The 19154-nt window shown below is 37.9% G+C and overlaps 1 protein-coding gene across 3 annotated transcripts in view; it reads left to right on the top strand.

The window, feature by feature from the left end:
* Positions 1-19154, top strand: part of unc5db (unc-5 netrin receptor Db) — a 450113-nt gene that overhangs the window by 159792 nt on the left and 271167 nt on the right. For all 3 annotated transcript variants that reach the window (XM_047381514.1, XM_047381513.1, XM_047381512.1), the window contains exon 2: positions 9118-9330. In XM_047381514.1, coding sequence (XP_047237470.1) covers positions 9118-9330 — 213 coding nt within the window. The remainder of the gene's footprint in view (positions 1-9117; positions 9331-19154) is intronic.

The raw sequence follows: 19154 nt of genomic DNA, 5'->3' as shown, positions 1-19154 counted from the left end.
GGTCCTCACCACGTAGAACCAAAACTCACACTGCTGGCACACCTCAGATTTGGCGCCCACCTTTCTTTACCACAGGAAATCCCTAGTGATCTCATGAATATAACAGGAAACGTATGTAAGGACTATGTCTCTGGAGGTGCTCTGTGAAATAGCAATGTTCTGCTCAGCCAGGAGGATCAGGAAGGACGAGTATAAAGTCCTGTTATGTTTCAGAATTTCTTTTTCTTTCAATTTCTGCATCTTTTACAACCGATACCAAAACAATGCCCCAATATATGTCCATCAGTGAGAGTGAGCTGCCATCACTTACCTTTTAAAAAGAAGCAATTTGAGATTACATCAGTCAGCCAGTTGTTTATTTGTCAAAACCAAGGTGTGTGTAGATTTATAAAGCTCATAATATGATTTAGTTGCAGTGGATATGGTGAATTTCATGAAAGGCAACAAGATTTCATCATTTATTAAAACAAACACCACAAATAATGGCTACACTTTTTATGATATCAGCCAGGCTCTCATCTAAAAAAAGAAGGCGAGGAATTACTTGTCAGATAATCATTTTATGGGGACCTATTTCTATCTTTGTTTGACCTCTGAGTCAGCAAAACAGCTGTAGCTCAACCAAGTCTTTGTTGAACCCCCTTCCACACACACACACACATATCTCCATTGCGTCTCCGTAACCCCTAGAGACAAGGCACAGCAGGGTAACACTGCCTTTCATTTGGTGTTTTTAGTTTATAGCTTTGATGTAAGATGTAAACAGTGCCTTGCCAAAGTATTCACAAACCTGCTTGTATATTGTCATGTTAAAAGGTTCAATGTATTTTATTGAGATAAACCAACGCAAAGTGGTTCATAAATGTGAATTGGACGGAAAATGATTTGTCCAACTTCTTTTTAAGTTTTTCTTTTACAAATATAAATCTGGAAATTGTGATATGCGTTTGCATTCAGTCCCCTCATAATACTTTGTATATTCTTCTTTCACTTCAAGTAGAGTTGCGAGTCTTCTGTAGTATGTCTGTAACAACTTCGCACATCTAAAGTCCAAACGTTTTCTGCCTTCTCCTTTAAAAACTGTTCAAACTCAGTCAGGTTGGATGTAGAGAACCTCTGAACAGCAATTTTCAAGTCTTACCACAGATATTTAGTTAGATTTAGGTCTGGACTTTGACTAGGCCATTTTGAACACAGAAAATGTATTTAATCTAAAGCATACCATTCAAACTTTGGCTTAATGCTTAAGGCCCCTGCTAAAAGGTAAACCTCTGCTGCAAGTATTTCACAGCCTCCAACAGGTTATCTGCTAGAACTGCTGTGTGTTTAACTCGTATCTTCCTATTAACTTTGGCCTGCTTCCATGTCCTTGTTGAGGAAATGCTGTTATACTATTAGCCCATTTGCTGCTTATCAGGTTAAGGTTATCCTGTTAGTTTAGGTGGAAGGCCATGTCTTGGTTGGTTTATAGTTATGCCATAATCTTTCTATTTTCAGATGAGGATGGATTGAACAGCTCTGAGTGTTCAATGCTTGGGATGTTTTCTGGCCTAATTAAATGCACCACTTTATGGTAGTTTATCACACCAGATACCAATAGAATACATTGAAGTGTGTGGTTTTCTGACTGAAGAAAGATCGGGGACCCGGCTGGAAACAGGAGGACTCGTGTCACAGGCATTCCCTCGATACTTGCTGTTGCCTCTACACACAGCAAGTTGCTGTTGACCTACTGCTGTGCCATTAGGGTCCCCTGAATGACTCTCAAAAGTCCCAATGGGTGAATGCATTCAGTGACATCCTTGTGTGTCTTCACAATACTAGTAGGATTGCTCCCTACCTCTCATCCCATTCTTCTTCCCATCATCATATAGCAGTTTAAGCATGTGATGGAGAAGCCATTGCCCAGCAAATGCTAGGTTTTGTAAAGAGTCCAATACCTGTGTCAAGGTGGCAGGGTCATGGGTCTCCAAAACATTCCTGCTTTGATGTAGTTTGTCTTGGGAGAATCCCTTGCAAAGGGAGACCGTTGCTATGTTTAGTACTATTTTGTCCAACATAATGACTTCTTTGTTTCTTTGTGAAGTCTCATTGGTTCAGCTTTCTGGCTGTGTTAATCCAGCTTATCTGCTGTGACACACCGCATTCTACCTCAACCAGGAAAGGATAAGGTAGAGTGGATTTCACAGCTGTGCAGCAACATTGAAGATGGTATGTTCCTGTTCTGTCTAGGTTTTGCAGTTGTTTGAAAATTATACCGAGATCATATATTGTCTTTAATATTTCACTTTATTCTTTTCTAAATTGATTTACATTCACAGATTTTACAACAGTGCAAGCAATAATCTGATGGAATACCAGTACGATCCATATGAACAAGTACCTGTAGAGCAAACATTGTGCTTAACATTCATCGATTGAGAGCTGAAGCCCTTGGATGCGCCTTTATGAAACTTTTATCCAGCTCTTATTATTTTCTCAGAGCCTAAAATCTAATTTCAGGGTCTAAAATCTAATTTGTTGAGGACGCCCTTGTATATTACAATATAGTGGGTTAAGGGCATGAGTAAATTATTTCATGCAGAGTGAGCAGAGGTGCAGTTTTAAAACTAGTGCATCCTAACTGTTTTTTGAATCAAGAATGTATTTTGAAATGAAACATAACACAAATTGAAAGTGATGTTCCCAAAATCTACCAACTCTCATTAGCACAGTTCTTCAGAGGCTGTGAGAGTCAGCACTTCTACTTAACAGCCTGCTTCTTGTGGAAAACGTTCATCCAAACTCATGTTGCTGAATCCTATGTGGAAACGAGATTGTCATAATAATATCATAAGATGTTTATACATGTTTGTATAATGCTGGTAGATATGTTCTGCTACAATCTGTGGGATCGCTCCATGCACAGCTGGAGTAAATGTTATTGGCAGGTCAAAATTATACAAACCAGATATTGGCATCAAAGTTCTGATCGGTGCATCTCTGATTGTTTCTTTAACTTCATTTTAACTTATCTCAAATTTTTCTCCAGAGAAACCTTGTTCATCTTACTCATCCTGCGCTTTTAGAAAATGAAATAGGTTAAGATGATTCCTTGATGAACATGATTATTCTGTCAACAGCACACCTTCAGTAATGAATCAAAGCAATGATCAGTTATCAAAACATCTACTGTAACAGGTTTAGATCATAGGGGTCAGCTTATTGCTTGTTTTGATTTGTCCATTTTAAAATTATTTAGCTTTTGGTGTTTAGAAGCAAACAACTCTCGCTGTAATGTGGTGTTATGTGATGTACATTTTGTGGGGTTGTGGTACGAGTTGCTCTTCCACAGTCCCATGCCTCTGCTCTTCATTAATAAAAGCTGTACAGTCTCAAGCCCCTCTTGCATATCCAAACAGGATGTGCAATGCTTATTGACCTGGCATGTCACTGAGAGATTGTAGATTTGAATCTGCTTTTGTTTAACACAGTCCCCTGGCTCGGAGGCATTGTCAGCCAGCCTGAGCCAGACGTCCCGTTACCCAGGTGCATTTATCTGCTGCATGTCTGCTCCACTGACTCTCGCACCAAGTCACGTGGAAATCTGTGACAGGCAGCCAACAGGGCAAAGAAACCTTTCAAAGGCAGTGTTAAAATTAACCAGCGTAATGAGGACATAAGTGACTTATAGGAGCTGCAGTCATCTCATTAACGCTATTTATGAGCATCCATCACAGGTAAACCAGCAGGCTCCATGGCTGCAGGCTTATGGAGCGTGAATTGTCACCTTGTTCCAATTATCTGCTACTTCTAAATATGCCAAATGCCTAAGCAGTAAGAGAAAAGGACACAGCAGATCATTAAAATAAAAAGAAAGAAGCAAGGCCGTGCTCGAGTATTTTATTATCCACCACAGCAGCAATTAGCTGATTAGAGCAGGGATGCTCGGTGGTTACAAAGGTGCTGAGTGGAGGCGGATTTACGCACCAACTATTATATGTGTTGTTGCCTTAAATAATAGTAGAAAAATAGTGAGGCAGACTTTCTGCTGAAGTTTTTTGTCACACTGATAAGTTATAACAAGTACAGTGGATCAAGAAAAATGTCTACAATCCTGTTTAAATTGTTTTGTTTAGTGAAGAGACCAGGATGAAAAATTTTAAAGCTTTTTCCACATATTATGTAACTTTTATTCAATAACTCCTTTGTACAGGTACCTTTAACACTCCTGGACTGCTTTCACATATTTTTGTTTTAACTTTTGTTTTCTGCTGAACTTTGCAAATTACATAAACTTTGGTCAGGTTGTGTATTTGGGGTGAGTTGTCCTTTTCCATATTTTTTTTTCCTCTCTTGTGTTCAATATGCCTTTTAAATAAAACTAGAAAAAGAAATACATTCCCTGCAAAACTTCAGTGTGAATGCTGAATCTTTTTTTTTTGTTTTGGCTAAAAATTGCTGATGGAGCTAAAGTCAACTGCACATAACTTGCTGAAGTGTGATAACTTAAGAAACTCTAAAAAAAAAAAAAAAAGCAAAACTATCAGCTGATCTGCTTCAATAGCAAGACTGACTGCTCCAAAGAGCTGAATAACCTGATTTTGACTCAAAATCACATGTTGACAAACATAATATTATCAACATTCACACAATCAAACAATGTGTCTCTTCTGCACCTCTTTGTGCCACTGACTTGCATTTCAAATGCATCTTTTTATATTATTTTATATTCTCCTAGTAAAATGTTTATCAAAGGTTCATTTTCTATTGTTGTATGTTTGGTGAAAATATTTTGTAATATGCTCTGCATCTACCAATTTGCATAATTAGAATGGAAAAACTTTATTTTTTTACATCTTTTCACCATCTTTGCCAATTTTTGACTCTGCCTGGCTTGCACCCACAAAAAATTCCAAATTCTATGGATGGGTTGAAAAAAAACTTTTCTTAAAGAAAATTGTGCAGACAAAATGCTACATTTAAGCTGGAAAAAGATATAAAAAATGTATTAAAGTCTTCTTTTTTACATATCAGAAATCTGTCATTTTTAACACGGGTCTGAACACCTTTGAGAACCATTGTAACAAAGCTTCAGAAATAGTCGCCACTGTTATGCAAGCGTTGTTTGCTGGCATTCATTATCAATGATCAAAAAACAGGGCACCATATTATTCCACCTCAGTAGTTATTAGTTGTGCATTTATATGATATCATCTTCAGCTAAAGGTTCAAGTTATTGTAAATTATTAGAAATCAACAGACTGGAGACTTTTTAAAATAATTTTTTGGAAGCATATTTTAATTGGTACATAAAGATAATTAGATCAAACCTGAAATTCAGAATACTTCTTATGGCATCTTAGATATATCTTTATTTATACCCTGAGGAAGAGTCTGTCACATTGCAGCACCAGTAAAGCAGAGTTTATGAAATGATTCTGGTGAAAGGGGGGAAGAAGGGAGCTGCCCTTAGACTGAGAGCCCAAGTAGTGGGACTGGCTGAGTAAGAATGAGAACCTGGACGCGGAGAAGAGCGGAACAGCGTGGAGGCTGAGGGAGCTGGGAAGAGGTGGTACATTTATAATGCATAGAAGACTGGAGTCCAGAGCCATGAGAAGGGTCTAGTTGGTGAAGGGTTAATAATTATGGATGTACTGAAGAAATGTCGACAAAAGAAGAAAAATCGAGGAACCAACTAGAGACTGAAAGAAAATAAAACTATAGAAGCCACAATTAATTGGAAAGACCTATACTTATCTTATAATACTTACATTTAATCTTGTTGGGAGTAGACGATTCGATGACATGGGTATCATAATATATGACAACTGCAGAAGTAAACTCAGCAGTGGGTCATCTTGTATAGAAATCCACCGGAGAAGTCAATTTTACTGTGGTCACAGTCCCTGCTTGCTGTAACATTCCTTGATGAGCCAGAAGACCCAAGATGGGATTATGCAACCATAAATAAAAAAACAAAAACAATGTGTTTTCAGAAAAAATTTTAAATTACAAAATATCACCTAACATGCTTCAATGTTATGTACCTTCACTGTCCCAAGGGATACAGATACAGTGTTTGCTGAAAAGAAATGGAAGAGTTGCAAACTGAAACATTTTTTAGTTTTGCTTTTCAAAATTTGCCAAGTTTCTGGAACCTTGTTCTTTATTATTGACAGCTTTTTTTTTTCTTTTTTACTTTTCTAAAAATATGAATATTTTTGATGCATTTATTCCTTGACATTATTTTCAGTTTTAAAGAATCACGGAGTTTAACTGCATGTCATGCACATCCACATAAACTGACTGGTTGGGCAAAGTTACCATTAAACAGAGAATGTGTTAATGGATCAAGTATTTTTTTAAATGCCCAGTCAAAGTCCAGGAAAATATCCAATTAATGGGTCAAACTCAATGTAGCTGAGTTTGACCCATTTTGCAAAGAATATTGGGCAAAATTTCAGTGTCTGGATTTTAAAAGCTGGTACAGACACCAAAAAGACCTGCAGGTTAACTGCAGCAAAATGTGGTTCTATAAAGTATTTACTCCGGGTGCTGACTGTATACATGCAACACTTGTTTCAGTTTTTATGAAAATGTAAGAAAAAATCATGTTTCCTTTTCCTTCCACTGCACAATTGTGCAGTATATTGTTTTGATCTATCGCATAAAAGCCCAATAATATAAATTAAGGTTTCAGTTGTAACATGGCAAAATGTGAACAGCTAAAGGGCTATACTCTGTCTGTTAAATGAGTGACCAAGAAACGTTCTAGAAGCAGTGGGTCCTAAAACGATGCACACACATTGTGTCATCTTAAACAACAGACTGCCATTTAGCATGTTTTTCCAGCTAGTTATTTGTCTTTTTTCTTTTATATATCATCTGAGCTCCTGCTTTTAATTGAAATGAAACTCTAGCATCCAAAATGAGATCTAATGAGAAACGTATCTGCTGAAAAGTCTGTAATATGTCTTTCCTAACCATGATGTGTAGGAGGAAGTATTAAGTATTTTACCTTTCCTTTCCTCTTACTGTAATCTGTTTCCTAAGTGTTCTACCATCCTGTTCACTGGGTTTTTGAAAAGACAATTTAATGCCCATTCTTTTTTTCTAAATTGCATTAGAGTAATAGCAGTGATTATTTATCATTTAAGACCACTTGGGCTTGGCCTGGACTGGCACCACTAAGTACTTCACATTTTTTTAAAGGTAGCAACACTTAAAATGGTGGCAAAGGTGGTGAACAATTGGGTCCTAATATCTGCAGGTGAATCATGATACATGATGAGCATTAGTGTTCACTCAGCAAAAAAAGTTATGACAAAGATGCCTGCAAAGTTTTCTGGAGACACGGTACAGTGTGCAGACAGAGGCTGGCAATGTTGGTTCCAAAATAGCTTTTCAACAGATACTGGTGGGGGGAACAGGCCTGGATTCCACCTTATAACACAAAGTACTAACAGTCTTTTAAAGCAGTTTCCCCAAAGATAAGAATGATAGTTAAAGCTCGAAAAGAGGATATGAATGAAGTACTTTTTTTTTTTTACTAAATATAGAGAAACTTTAATTTTCCCTGAAAAACCATTTTAAAATCCAAAGGGTCCAAAACTTTAATCCACCATTGGAGTTCAGACTCTTTGATTAACTGGCCATTACACAGACTATTGCATTAGTATATTTTCATTTATAAATCAGTAATTGGTTTACTACCAGTGCATCTAACATCCTATATATGACATAAACAGGGGAACTACAGCCTCTCCTCACAAGCTTTGATTGCATTCAGGGTTCCTTCAGTATGTATAGAACTTGGGAGGCATTTTCTTACAATGACCCTTCTACTTTCAACAAACTACAACTGGAACTGAAGCTGTGCAGCCTAATTGAACTGAAGGGTTTCAAACATATTTAAGGACAATGGAGAAAGCATCATTGGATGGCTGTTCCCGTTCCTAAAGTTTTGTTAGTTTTGTTATTGTTTTAATTCTAAATATTTCCAAACTTATAATAATAAGCAATGAATATAAGGAAAACGGATGATAATAGCAGTATGAATAATACAATGGAGTACATTTAGTTAATATATGGTAGACGTTTGCCTGTGTAACAGTAGGTACCGTCTGCATATTATTTCCATTTTTTAATTTTATTTCCTGTTTGTGTTCGGTTCCTCTCTACCACTGCATCCATTCATTTACCCATTTAACAAGGGTAACATTGATGGAAAGATGTGCAGAGAAGTCAGATTTGATTTCACTGGACAGAGTTGGATGTGATGAGGAGGAAGTTGGGGGGTGTAATGGCTTCCCTAGCCTTTTACAGCACTGAATAGCTCAACTGGAGCTGCCTTGATGGGGTTAAGGTGCTGTTCTTAGAAGCATCATGGGGATGGCAGGAGCACAAACGTCCTGTTCCTCATTGTTTCCGAATGCAGTGAACACTCTGCTCCAGAGGAAGGAAGAACAGCATGCTGTGTAAGGCCACAAGTTGGCTATAAGATGAAAAAAGAAATACTTCTAGTCACCCTCTTTCAGTCTCCAAGATCTACCTTTTCAAACCTGTCCTCAGATTGATGAGCTGCCATGATATGCAATAGTGAAAAACTGGGCTGTTCTTTTACCAGCATCAAACAAAAATAGTGTTGTGGCATGAGTTTTCTTTGAGGATGTAGTTCTGTTGCCCCTGGCACAAAGTCTATTTTTCTCTGAATCAAAATCCATGGTGAGATAAGATGTATTCAGACTCCACAGCCACAATTTTGATAATTAGCCTCCTCCTAATTTATCTCCACTTGTTCCTCTCTGATTTCATTTATCTGCAAATTGCTCTGAGAGGAACAGGTCTGCTAGAACAAGAAAGAAAGGGATGATTTGTGTTGTGTGTATGCTCCATCTTCCCACAGTATTTTGGCTTTTGATGAATAGGGAATACAGAAATCTGTCATTTGAGCTTTCTTTTTAAATTCCCAGCCACTTTTTATATACTTGTGTTAGCTAAATAAAGCAGAGCTAACAGTTTTTTTTTCATTGCCAAATTGTGAATCCAACTGAAAACAACTCTGTATTTGTCTTTGGCAGACTGCCTGTTTCTTATTCCGGCTTTTTTGAAGTAACCGAGGATTTGTGTTTGCAGGTTCCTCAGGCGGGCAGTCAGATACCATGCCCTCAGTGCAAGGCACTCTGCCGCACTTCATCCAGGAGCCGGAGGATGCGTACATTGTTAAAAGCAACCCCATCAAGCTGCGCTGTCGAGCCACGCCCGCCTTACAGATCTTCTTCAAATGCAATGGTGAATGGGTGCACCAGAACGAACACACATCCCAGGAGTATAAAGACCTCAACACTGGTAAGATTTGGCTTTTAAAATAAGAACACCAGCCAATCAATTAGAAAATGGCACTATGTAGAGAAGTAAACCTTGAAGGATTTCAAAGGAAATAAGGTGGGACAGCATAGCAACCTTTTAAAAGAGGTCACCAACTACTTCATGTGGGTAACATGGATACAAATAGAAATCCAGTAGCCCATATATGGTTTGCTTTCACATTTGCCTACTGATAATACACAGTGGGCTACTGCAGTGCAGAAACTATTTACTTCTGTAGAGTAAAAGTTGTTTATGGTCAGGCGAACAATGTAAGATTTTTTTTACCTTTTGCTTGGGGTTTGCTGGAGCTGGAATAATGAACCAACTTGTCTGATCTGTTTTTGCTTGAATTAAATCTATATCGATATTGTAGTATTAGCCAAATTTCGAAGTACTAAGTTGCTCTTTCTGAACATTTTTGAATTGTGCCATTTACAGTATGCACAGATGCAAATGTGTTGGCAGTCCTGCTAAAGATCAGATGAGCAACCCTTAAAATAAATTTTTATCACAGTATCATTATGTCATAATATGGTTTTTGATGGACCAATATGGGGGAAGAACTCCTGAAGCTTGAGGTTTTTTAGATAAGATGAGTCTTTATTATCCATGGCAGGACACAGACAGGGTAGCCAACACACGAGATCGTACATACACATACATAAGGAACCAGCGGGGAACAAAGGAAAAAAACACGCCTAAATACAAAAACTGAACAGCAGGGGGAACCAGTGACAATTGTGAAAAGACAATCAGGGGAAAACACAGAACCGGTGTGGGCTTGGGGTGCAGGGAGACAGAAAACAAAGGACTAGACCAGGTAATATAACAAAAACACAAGCAGGTATGACACATTATTACAGACTACCATTCTAGAAATATCTGACCTTTAGTTTGAGTTCACATATTCAGTGATTAAGAAATCACTGTTGGCACAAATATTTATATACCTGGTGTTAATACAAGCATCCCACAGAGTCAAACGACTAACAGTTCAGGAACAAACACACCACCACTTTCAAAATCTGGACCCTGTAATTTGCAAACCCTGTACAGTTTGTTCAACCGGTTTGACACGCAGGACTATACCCCTACCTGTGAGGATCTACTAGGAAAACTCAGGAGCTTCCCCATCCACCCTTTACACAGGAAGATATGCAGCAGGAGCTGGGCAGGTGCAGAATTACCAAGGCACCAAGGCCAGATGGCATCCCAGCCATCTTCTGGGAATACTACAGGACAGCTACAATACCCACTCCTTGCAAAACATAAACAATTATAGTTGTACTTAAGACACCCCAACCCACAGAGCCCAACCACTTTCGCCCTGTTGCTCTTACACCAATAGTCATGAAATGTGTTGAAAAAATCATACTGCACCTCATCCTATCAACTGTCAGCCCACTACTAGACCCTTACCAATTTTCATACTAGCTGAAAGAGGAACAGTGAACGAAGTAGCATGTCTTCTTCATTCGCTCCATCACCATCTTGAGACTCCTAATAGCTTTGCGTCAGTTCTGTTTGTTGACTTCAGCTTTGCATTGAACACAACCCAGCCCCATCAACTCATCAAGAAACTATATCACTTAAATGTCACCTCTCTCCTCATTCACTGGATATATAACTTTCTCAGCAATAGGCCACAGACATTGAAAATAAAGACAACAATATCATCAGCCATCATCACCAACACTGGAGCCCCCCAGTGTTGGTGATGATACCACCAAACTCCTGGAGCCCCCCAGGGCGTAGCATATACGCAGATGATACAGCCATAGTCAGACTACTCACAGACAACAGTTCCATCACAGTCCCCCACCACCAATCAATCAAAGACTTTGTAATGTGGTTTTCCAATAACTATCTTCAACTCAACTCAACATTGACAAAACAAAATAACTGGTTGTGTACACATAAAAATTATCCCCTGGACATTATCACATTGCTATTCATGGTCAACCAATTGAATAGGTCAGTACTTTCAAATACATGGGCCTTACCATAGACAATAAACTTCAATGAACATGTCACCATCACATAGAAACGTGTGCAACAGAGACTGTATCTAAAATGATGTTAGAAGTTGCTGACCAGAAAAATCCAGCCTTTTCTGTTTGCACAGTGTAAGATTGTCGGACCTCACGCTGGTCGCAGCAGGGGTCAGGTTGTTAGCCTACTCCTAGCTTGCCTGATTCAAATCCAAATAGTTACCATACGCCTTGCACGCACATAGCAGACAGTCCTGACCATCCTTTGAACCGGTTCTTTAGGATACTCCCATTTGGCCGCAGATAAGGAACTCTAGCCTGGAAAAAAACTGTTTTCAAGAAGAGTTTTGTCCCCTCAGTGACAATGATTAATTTCCTTGTGTTTCCTGTGATGTGTTGTTCTTCTTATGTTTATGAGGGGAAGTATAGAATAGCGGGACGGATGGGTGCCATATATGTAATATCTATGTAGCTGTATATGTGGGAAATGTTTGGAAAATGTTGCTAATGTTGCTATGTATGTGTGAGATGCCTACGTTATCTATACCTGCAGCTAGAAATACTGTATGTAATTGACGTGTGCAAAATATGTCTGTCTGTCTGTCTGTCTGTCTGTCTGTCTCTGTCTGTCTGTCTGTCTGTCTGTCTGTCTGTCTGTCTGTCTGTCTGTCTGTCTGTCTGTCTGTCTGTCTGTCTGTCTGTGAACATAATGTCTAATGGTTCCTTTGGCCAGTTGGCGACCCCAAGATGCCACTGTAGTTGTCAAACAGTATGTGTTTTTTTTATCTCCCATGCAAAAATATTGGTTCTTCTCCAACCTGTTGTCCAGTGGCTGAAAAAAATTGACCTCTGTGTGATGTCATATTTATGAATGTTATGGATCACTAATAAGAAATTGTTCATTCATAGCATACTGTGAATATCACAACCAAATTTCTCACTGACCTCCAAGGCAACGCTTCTTTCTTTTCTTTCTGGGGAGAAGTTATTATTGGAATGCAGGCATTGATTTGCCGTTAACGCAACCTCTTGGCTCCAACAAGGTGTATAATGAGAATTTCACTTAGCTGCAAAATACAATAATATATACTGCTAGCATGTGTCATTTACCAGTACAGTGCCCTTGTGCTAAGTTTAAAGGCCTCCAGGTTTCATTCTCAGTTTGATGAGTGCTCCTCCTTAATGTGCTGCTCTCAGATGATGTATTGATGTAGCGTTTTATTCTGCCAAGAGACAACTTGAGGTCCCGACTGCAGTTACTGAGACCAGTCATCAAGAAGAATATCGGCGTGGCCTCAGATGGTTTAAGCCTTAATGCCGATGGACAGGAGCAGCATCAGTAATCACAGCTCGGTCCGTTCACATGTGCCGCTTGAGCTTATTCTAAGCTCCTTGCAGCCCAAGCCGAAGCTGGGAAATTCTGCAGGACATCAGCACAATAAGAGCTGCTTTCCTATGAGCTGTCACTCAAAGAGATGGAAAGGATAGTATATTGATACACCAGCAGTTTTTCCTGACTGCAGAACCAAAAATGAGAGCCAAAGCTCCAAACTGATGACTAATTTCATTCACACTTATTTAGAATTGTTAGAATATATTTACATAAATGGTATGAATTTAAAATGTGCAACTCATATTCTTAACAAATTGAGTTGTGTACAGTATAATGGCTTTAATTTAATTAATGAAAACTGCCCTGTTTGGTTTGTTATCAAAATGTATGGAATAAATGTTTCCCAAATCACAAACTTAATATTGACATGTTGCAGGGTCACAGTCATGTTGCAAGGTCTAATTCAGCTTCAGCTTGATGTTTTTTTTTTACAGATGGTCTTACCTTTTCCTCAAGAAGCCTCTGACATTTGTTAGAATTCATGGTGGATTCTATGATGGCGAGCTGGCCAGATCTGACTGCTGCCAAATCCCTAAACCATAGCCCAGCCAGCTCATATGCTTTACTGTTGGTAAAAGGGTTGTTTCCTAGAAAGCTATTTAGTTCATGGCAAACATGTCTGTTTTGGTATCCTAATACAGTGAACAAAAAATAAATTTAATGTGACAGGCAATTTGTATTTCTATCTATCTATCTATCTATCTATCTATCTATCTATCTATCTATCTATCTATCTATCTATCTATCTATCTATCTATCTATCTATCTATCTATCTATCTATCTATCTATCTATCTATCTGTCTGTCTGTCTGTCTGTCTGTCTGTCTGTCTGTCTGTCTGTCTGTCTGTCTGTCTGTCTGTCTGTCTGTCTGTCTGTCTGTCTGTCTGTCTGTCTGTCTGTCTGTCTGTCTGTCTGTCTGTCTGTCTGTCTGTCTGTCTGTCTGTCTGTCTGTATCTATCTATCTATCTATCTATCTATCTATCTATCTATCTTCTATGTCTGTCTGTCTGTCTGTCTGTCTGTCTGTCTGTCTGTCTGTCTGTCTTTTCAGTGTATTATATATATATATATATATATATGTATATATATATGTGTAAGGCAAAAATTAGGAATTTCAGCATTAATGGCATTCCATATTAACTTTCTCAGAACACTGGCAGGAATCACATCATTGTCTTTGAGCTTGCATTTAAAAGCAATTTGTGCTTTAATGCTTGCTTTGCCTGCGCTTAAAAATGTTACTAAGAGTCCCGTAGCATTATTGTTGTGCAGCTGTTCTGTGTTAGACAGCTTTGATGAGATGGTGCTAGAGTCAGTCCTACATTTTTCTGGTTTATTGTCTTTGTCAGAGTTGTGTGTGTGTGTGTATATTTTCCGCAACAAGAACAAGATATAGTTCACTTTTACTCATTTAGCCAAGTCTAATAAGTGGATACACCACCCAAGACTACTTTTTTACAATCCAATTGAATTAAAAACAGAAACAAATAGCTGGTAACTGACTTTATGTTGCACCCTACATTTTCCATTTTAAGAAGATTTTTAATTGCCTTCATCTTTTTTTTGAAAGTCTCACATCAGTTAAAACTGCACCCTAAATTTTTTTGTGTCTGCATCAACCGTCATAGTATTTATTTTCAATCTTGAACTGTGGTCAAAAGCTGCACAAAATCATTTCAAGGGCTGCAGTTAGGGCACCCCTGTTTCAAAACGATGTTTATTATTCACTTTTATCCAATTCAGTTTTGACGGGTTTTCCAAATGCTCTCTCCGCTGCACTTGTGTTTTTAAAAGTTTCTGATTAGCACAGAGTAATGTTCATTAACAACTCATGCTGTTGGCGTTCATTAGCTCTGCAACGCAGTTAATTTGTCAATATTAAGCCACAACCAACTGATCCCATTTTTTTGGGGAGGACCACTAAAGTCAGCTCAAGCTCTACAATGAGATGGTTCTAAACCATGTGACTGTTTTTATTATTATCATTATTATAAAGTAACTAACCTTTCCCTGACCGTTAAACTGAATGTAGCTTTAAGCCCCCACATTGGAGGAGCAGCAGAATATCATAGAATCCAAAAGAGGCCAAGTTCACCTTTAGGGAGAATATAATTGGGTAACAAAGCTAAACCAACAAAAGTTGTATTTGATACTACCAAAAGATGCCAAAGAATAAATAAAAAAAATCAGTCAAACCTCTCATCTCTAAAAAGAGATAACTCCTAGATATAAATAACATTTGTACATATGACTCAAGACAGCAAAATGTGCTAAAATATATGTTTTGCCCTTATAAGGACAATTTAAAACTTCAATTTAATTTTCTCTACCTCTCAACAAAAAGAAAGTCCAAAACCTTTCTTTATTAAAGCCATACATCTTCACACAGTGAGGTTATGTTTAAAAAAAAGAAGCCACCACTTGGATAGCTTTGCACATTGTTTAAACATTTCAGCGTCCTCATAAATCTCACCCTTCTCACCGAGTAAATGTCTTTCCTGGTGCTGTAATGGTGGAAAGTAAGGCAGCTAGTGCAAGTTGTCCTCATCTGGTATTGAAGGGCATATATCATCATTTCCATTTCATATGAGGACCCGGCTTGTAGTCCGCTTACTTAGACATCAACACATTTAAAATATTGTTTACTACTATTATTTTTTATATTTTTATATTCAAGCAGCAGCCAGTGTTTGAATCCAAGATACATTTTCTTTGGACATTAAATCTAATGTAATGTAATGTAATCTAATCTAATCTGATCTAATATAATCCATTGTTTAATTATTCCTGTCCTGTTAGATTCCCTGATCTTCTGTGTTAATCAGCCTCCCTCCTTCAGTTGCCTGCATTTCTCTCCAACCAGCTGCTCCTCATTGCTCCTTAAGTAGCTCGCGCGGTTCATTGGTTCATTCTCCACTCTCCCTCAGTATTTATACTCCCTCAGTATTCATTACTCTCCACTGGTTCCTCCTGGCTACAATATGCTCCATGTCTGATACCCTACCTGTGTTCCATGACCCCTTGTTAGTTTTTCCAGTCTCATTGCTTTTTGTTAATAAATAATTTCACAACTCACCATACTGCTTCTAACCATCTGTCTGTACATTGGTCGACCCAAAACCCAGCAATACATAACACTCTCAAATGTGAGTTTATTTGAAGAAAGCTTGATTGATATTTTGTTCAGGAAAAGGAGGAAGTCCATTTGTAGTTTTATATCTTTCAAGATAAATAGACAGGCAATTGTAGTAATCAGACACTTATCAGAAATTTTCCTCTTCTCATTTCTTCTTATTTTGAATATTTAAGATTGTACTAAGATAATATATTAAATGTTTTCGTCTTCCATAAGGTATGATATATTGATATGTAATGTCTTTATAACTCAGTTATTACACTATTATTTTTTTGTTTAAATGCAGTTTTTGACTTTGCTTAGAACTTCATTACCACTATGTTTTTAGATGGCTGAATCCAAAGGGATAAATAATATATAATTCCATGTTTTGGCCCTCAGATGAATTTCATTGGATTCATTGGCCCTTAGGCTAGACCTGATAACAAGTTTAAACTAATGTCAAAGTTACTGATAAACAGGATCTAATGCCACCTTTTACCTTACATCTGATATTTATTTCTGGTTGAGCTTATGGTTGGATGTATGAATGAAGCAATGGCGTGCCATAGTAATTATGCATCACGTGGAAGCATGATGATTGGTTGGACCTCAATTTAGCATGCTGAAGGGATTTCTGGCAAACAACAAAGCCAATGTGACACCTCAGCTGGAATGCTCCATGATTACAGGCTGCTAGAAAGCTGTCTTTCTCCTATTCATGAAGGTCCCTCCACAGGAAAGAGGCTTTAATTACTTCTGGAAGTTCATTACGGTGTGACTGCTGTGCTGTGAAATTGTTGTGAGCTTGATAATGGCAAAATGAAATTTGGAACTCAAATTTGCTTGCTGTTTCATGGGCAGAGCAAAAAGGAAATGTTCACTTCTTGGTTTCCGACAGTTCACTTTTACTTCCCACGTCTCTGTGCATCCAGCAGGAGGGAGGCTAATCAGTGAATTTGACAGATAAGAGGTTAGACACCATACCAAACCATCTCTGCCTGCAGGCTGAACCATCCCACTGATGTGTTAACAAAAGGGCAAAGTCGATACTTGAAATATCTGTAAGCGAAATTTAAATGAGGTTATGGAACTTTAGAATAAAAAATTTAAAAAAATTATCTTGCACATAATAAACTAAGCTCATGAGCACAGAAATAAAAACACTTAGTGTGGAGTTTTGCCAAGACTCTTTTCCAAATTTCATTACTGACTATATAGTTTGGAGATGGCATCATGTAACACTAACCAGGCCCTGGCCCCGGTCCTGGCTACAGTCTTAGTGGCAGGTCTGAGTGATGTGGCTAACTTCCCAAGGTGACATTGACGGGGTTAAAAATCAGTTATATGTCATCTTGCATCCCAGACAAGCTTTGTATGTTTTCTTTCAATGTTTATGATGCACAGACAAGAAGGAATGAAACAGTATGTTGTATTAATGTAATGCATTATTTAATAAAACTAGGCTAGGCTTATTACATAGACACTAGACCATACATTACATTACATTTTTATTGAAAAACATAATGTTTGGAAAAACTGTAATATAGTTGTTGTGTATGAAGCCACTGCCGGGTGAAAAGAAAAAAATCAACAAAGAGCCATAATGAACAGAGATCATGAAGACTTTAAAATAATCCCTTGTGCTTGTACTAAGCTAAAGACCTTCTAATCTCTGCAGAAATCTTTCAGAAGAGCAACAGCTTTAAGTCAGAATAAACACATCCTTGCTACAGTTTAGATGGAGAAACTGAGAAAGATAATTTTCAGAAAACCTCGCCTGCCTGTGGAACAGAACTTTGCACTCAGGCTTTGCTACCGTGTGGACCGACATCAGCCTGAAAAGCTGTAAAGGCACAGCAGCTGGCTGTTACTTTAACTTCAGGCTAGAGCTTGTGTTAAGTCTGGCAGCTTCCTGGAATAAATGACAGCAGGGTGAAGCTAACACCCTGAAGCAGCTTTTCAAGCTATATTTTCACTGTAGACATGAATAACATGAAGGTACATGACTAATGTTGATACTTCTTAGACACAGCTCTTCCGAGCAAAGAGTAACAATGAGTTCAGCTTTTTTCTTTTGTCGCAAAGCAAAAAGCCAGTGGAACAGTTGCTACAGAACATGGCGAGTGTAACATTTACCATCTTCTTTGTAAGTCTGCTACCAATCTTGTGTGAGACATAAATAAATCAGGAACTTGTTGTTGTTTATTTAATACTAAAACTGCCAAGGGGTATTTTTACCTCCATACATTTACTAATATTTGTAACAGTATTAGCTTAAATTGTTTAAAGCAAAGTTCTCTGAAGCAATGTTCAAACATAGTTCCTTTACCTGTAGTGGAAAGATCTCATTTACAGTGATTCTGTAAAGTTCAGTTTTAGCTGATTGTTGCAATTTATAACTGATTAACCTGGACAACTGGAAGCTTGTTGCATTGAACAAAGGTTTCCTCTATTCTGGGTGGACTAAGACTGGTCTGATTAGGCACTGCTGATTGATATAGACAGCGGCCTAAACTAGCATAACTTTACCGTAGTCACATGGACGTTTTTCAGCAGAAAGAACAGCGACAAACGTTGTTTCTTGTGAAAGTACAGATGGTTAATAGCTGCTAATATTCCACAGATATGAATTTTTACAGTTTGAGTTGCTTTAAATTGCTCAATTCTGCTAGACTGGAGGCCCCCCTCTGACTACGTCTTAATCAGGATATTTTCTCCTATTTACAAATACTGATCATTTTGTCACAGAACATTGCCTTAAAAAATCTGAAGTATTTTAATTTAAATCAAACTGCCCTGTGTCTAATACTTAATGTGTTTTACTAAAATGGCTCTCCGTAAGATCCTAAACATCGGGAGTAACAGCATGGTCTATATGGCAACCTGCATGCATTGCTAACAAATGACAGGGATAAAAAATAACACAATGAAACAAAAACTTAGCTTATTTGGTTTATTCATTTAATTAACACATTGTTTATAGATTTTACTGGTTTTACGTAGTTGCTCTGGATTATTCACTAACATTTTCTTACAAACCAGGATGGCTGGTATAAATCGACCCAAAGTAGTTTTGCTCCATGCCTGGTAGCTTCATTAAAGTAAGCTCACAGGTTTGCATGAAATCATTAACAGGAGTTGTGATTTAGGGATTAGCCTTATTTTTGTGAATAAGGATAGTTACTATCCTGCTGAGTTCTTCTCCCGTTGGTTTAACCTTTAGCGATTTTCATCACAATGTCCTTCGAGCCCAATTAAAAAGCAGGGTTGGAATCATAGAAATATGAAAAAAATCATGC

Source organism: Girardinichthys multiradiatus, chromosome 12, assembly GCF_021462225.1.
Source record: "Girardinichthys multiradiatus isolate DD_20200921_A chromosome 12, DD_fGirMul_XY1, whole genome shotgun sequence".
Lineage (NCBI taxonomy): Eukaryota > Metazoa > Chordata > Actinopteri > Cyprinodontiformes > Goodeidae > Girardinichthys > Girardinichthys multiradiatus.
The sequence above is the reverse complement of the archived record's forward strand: the minus strand, read 5'-3'. Positions and strand labels throughout refer to the sequence as shown.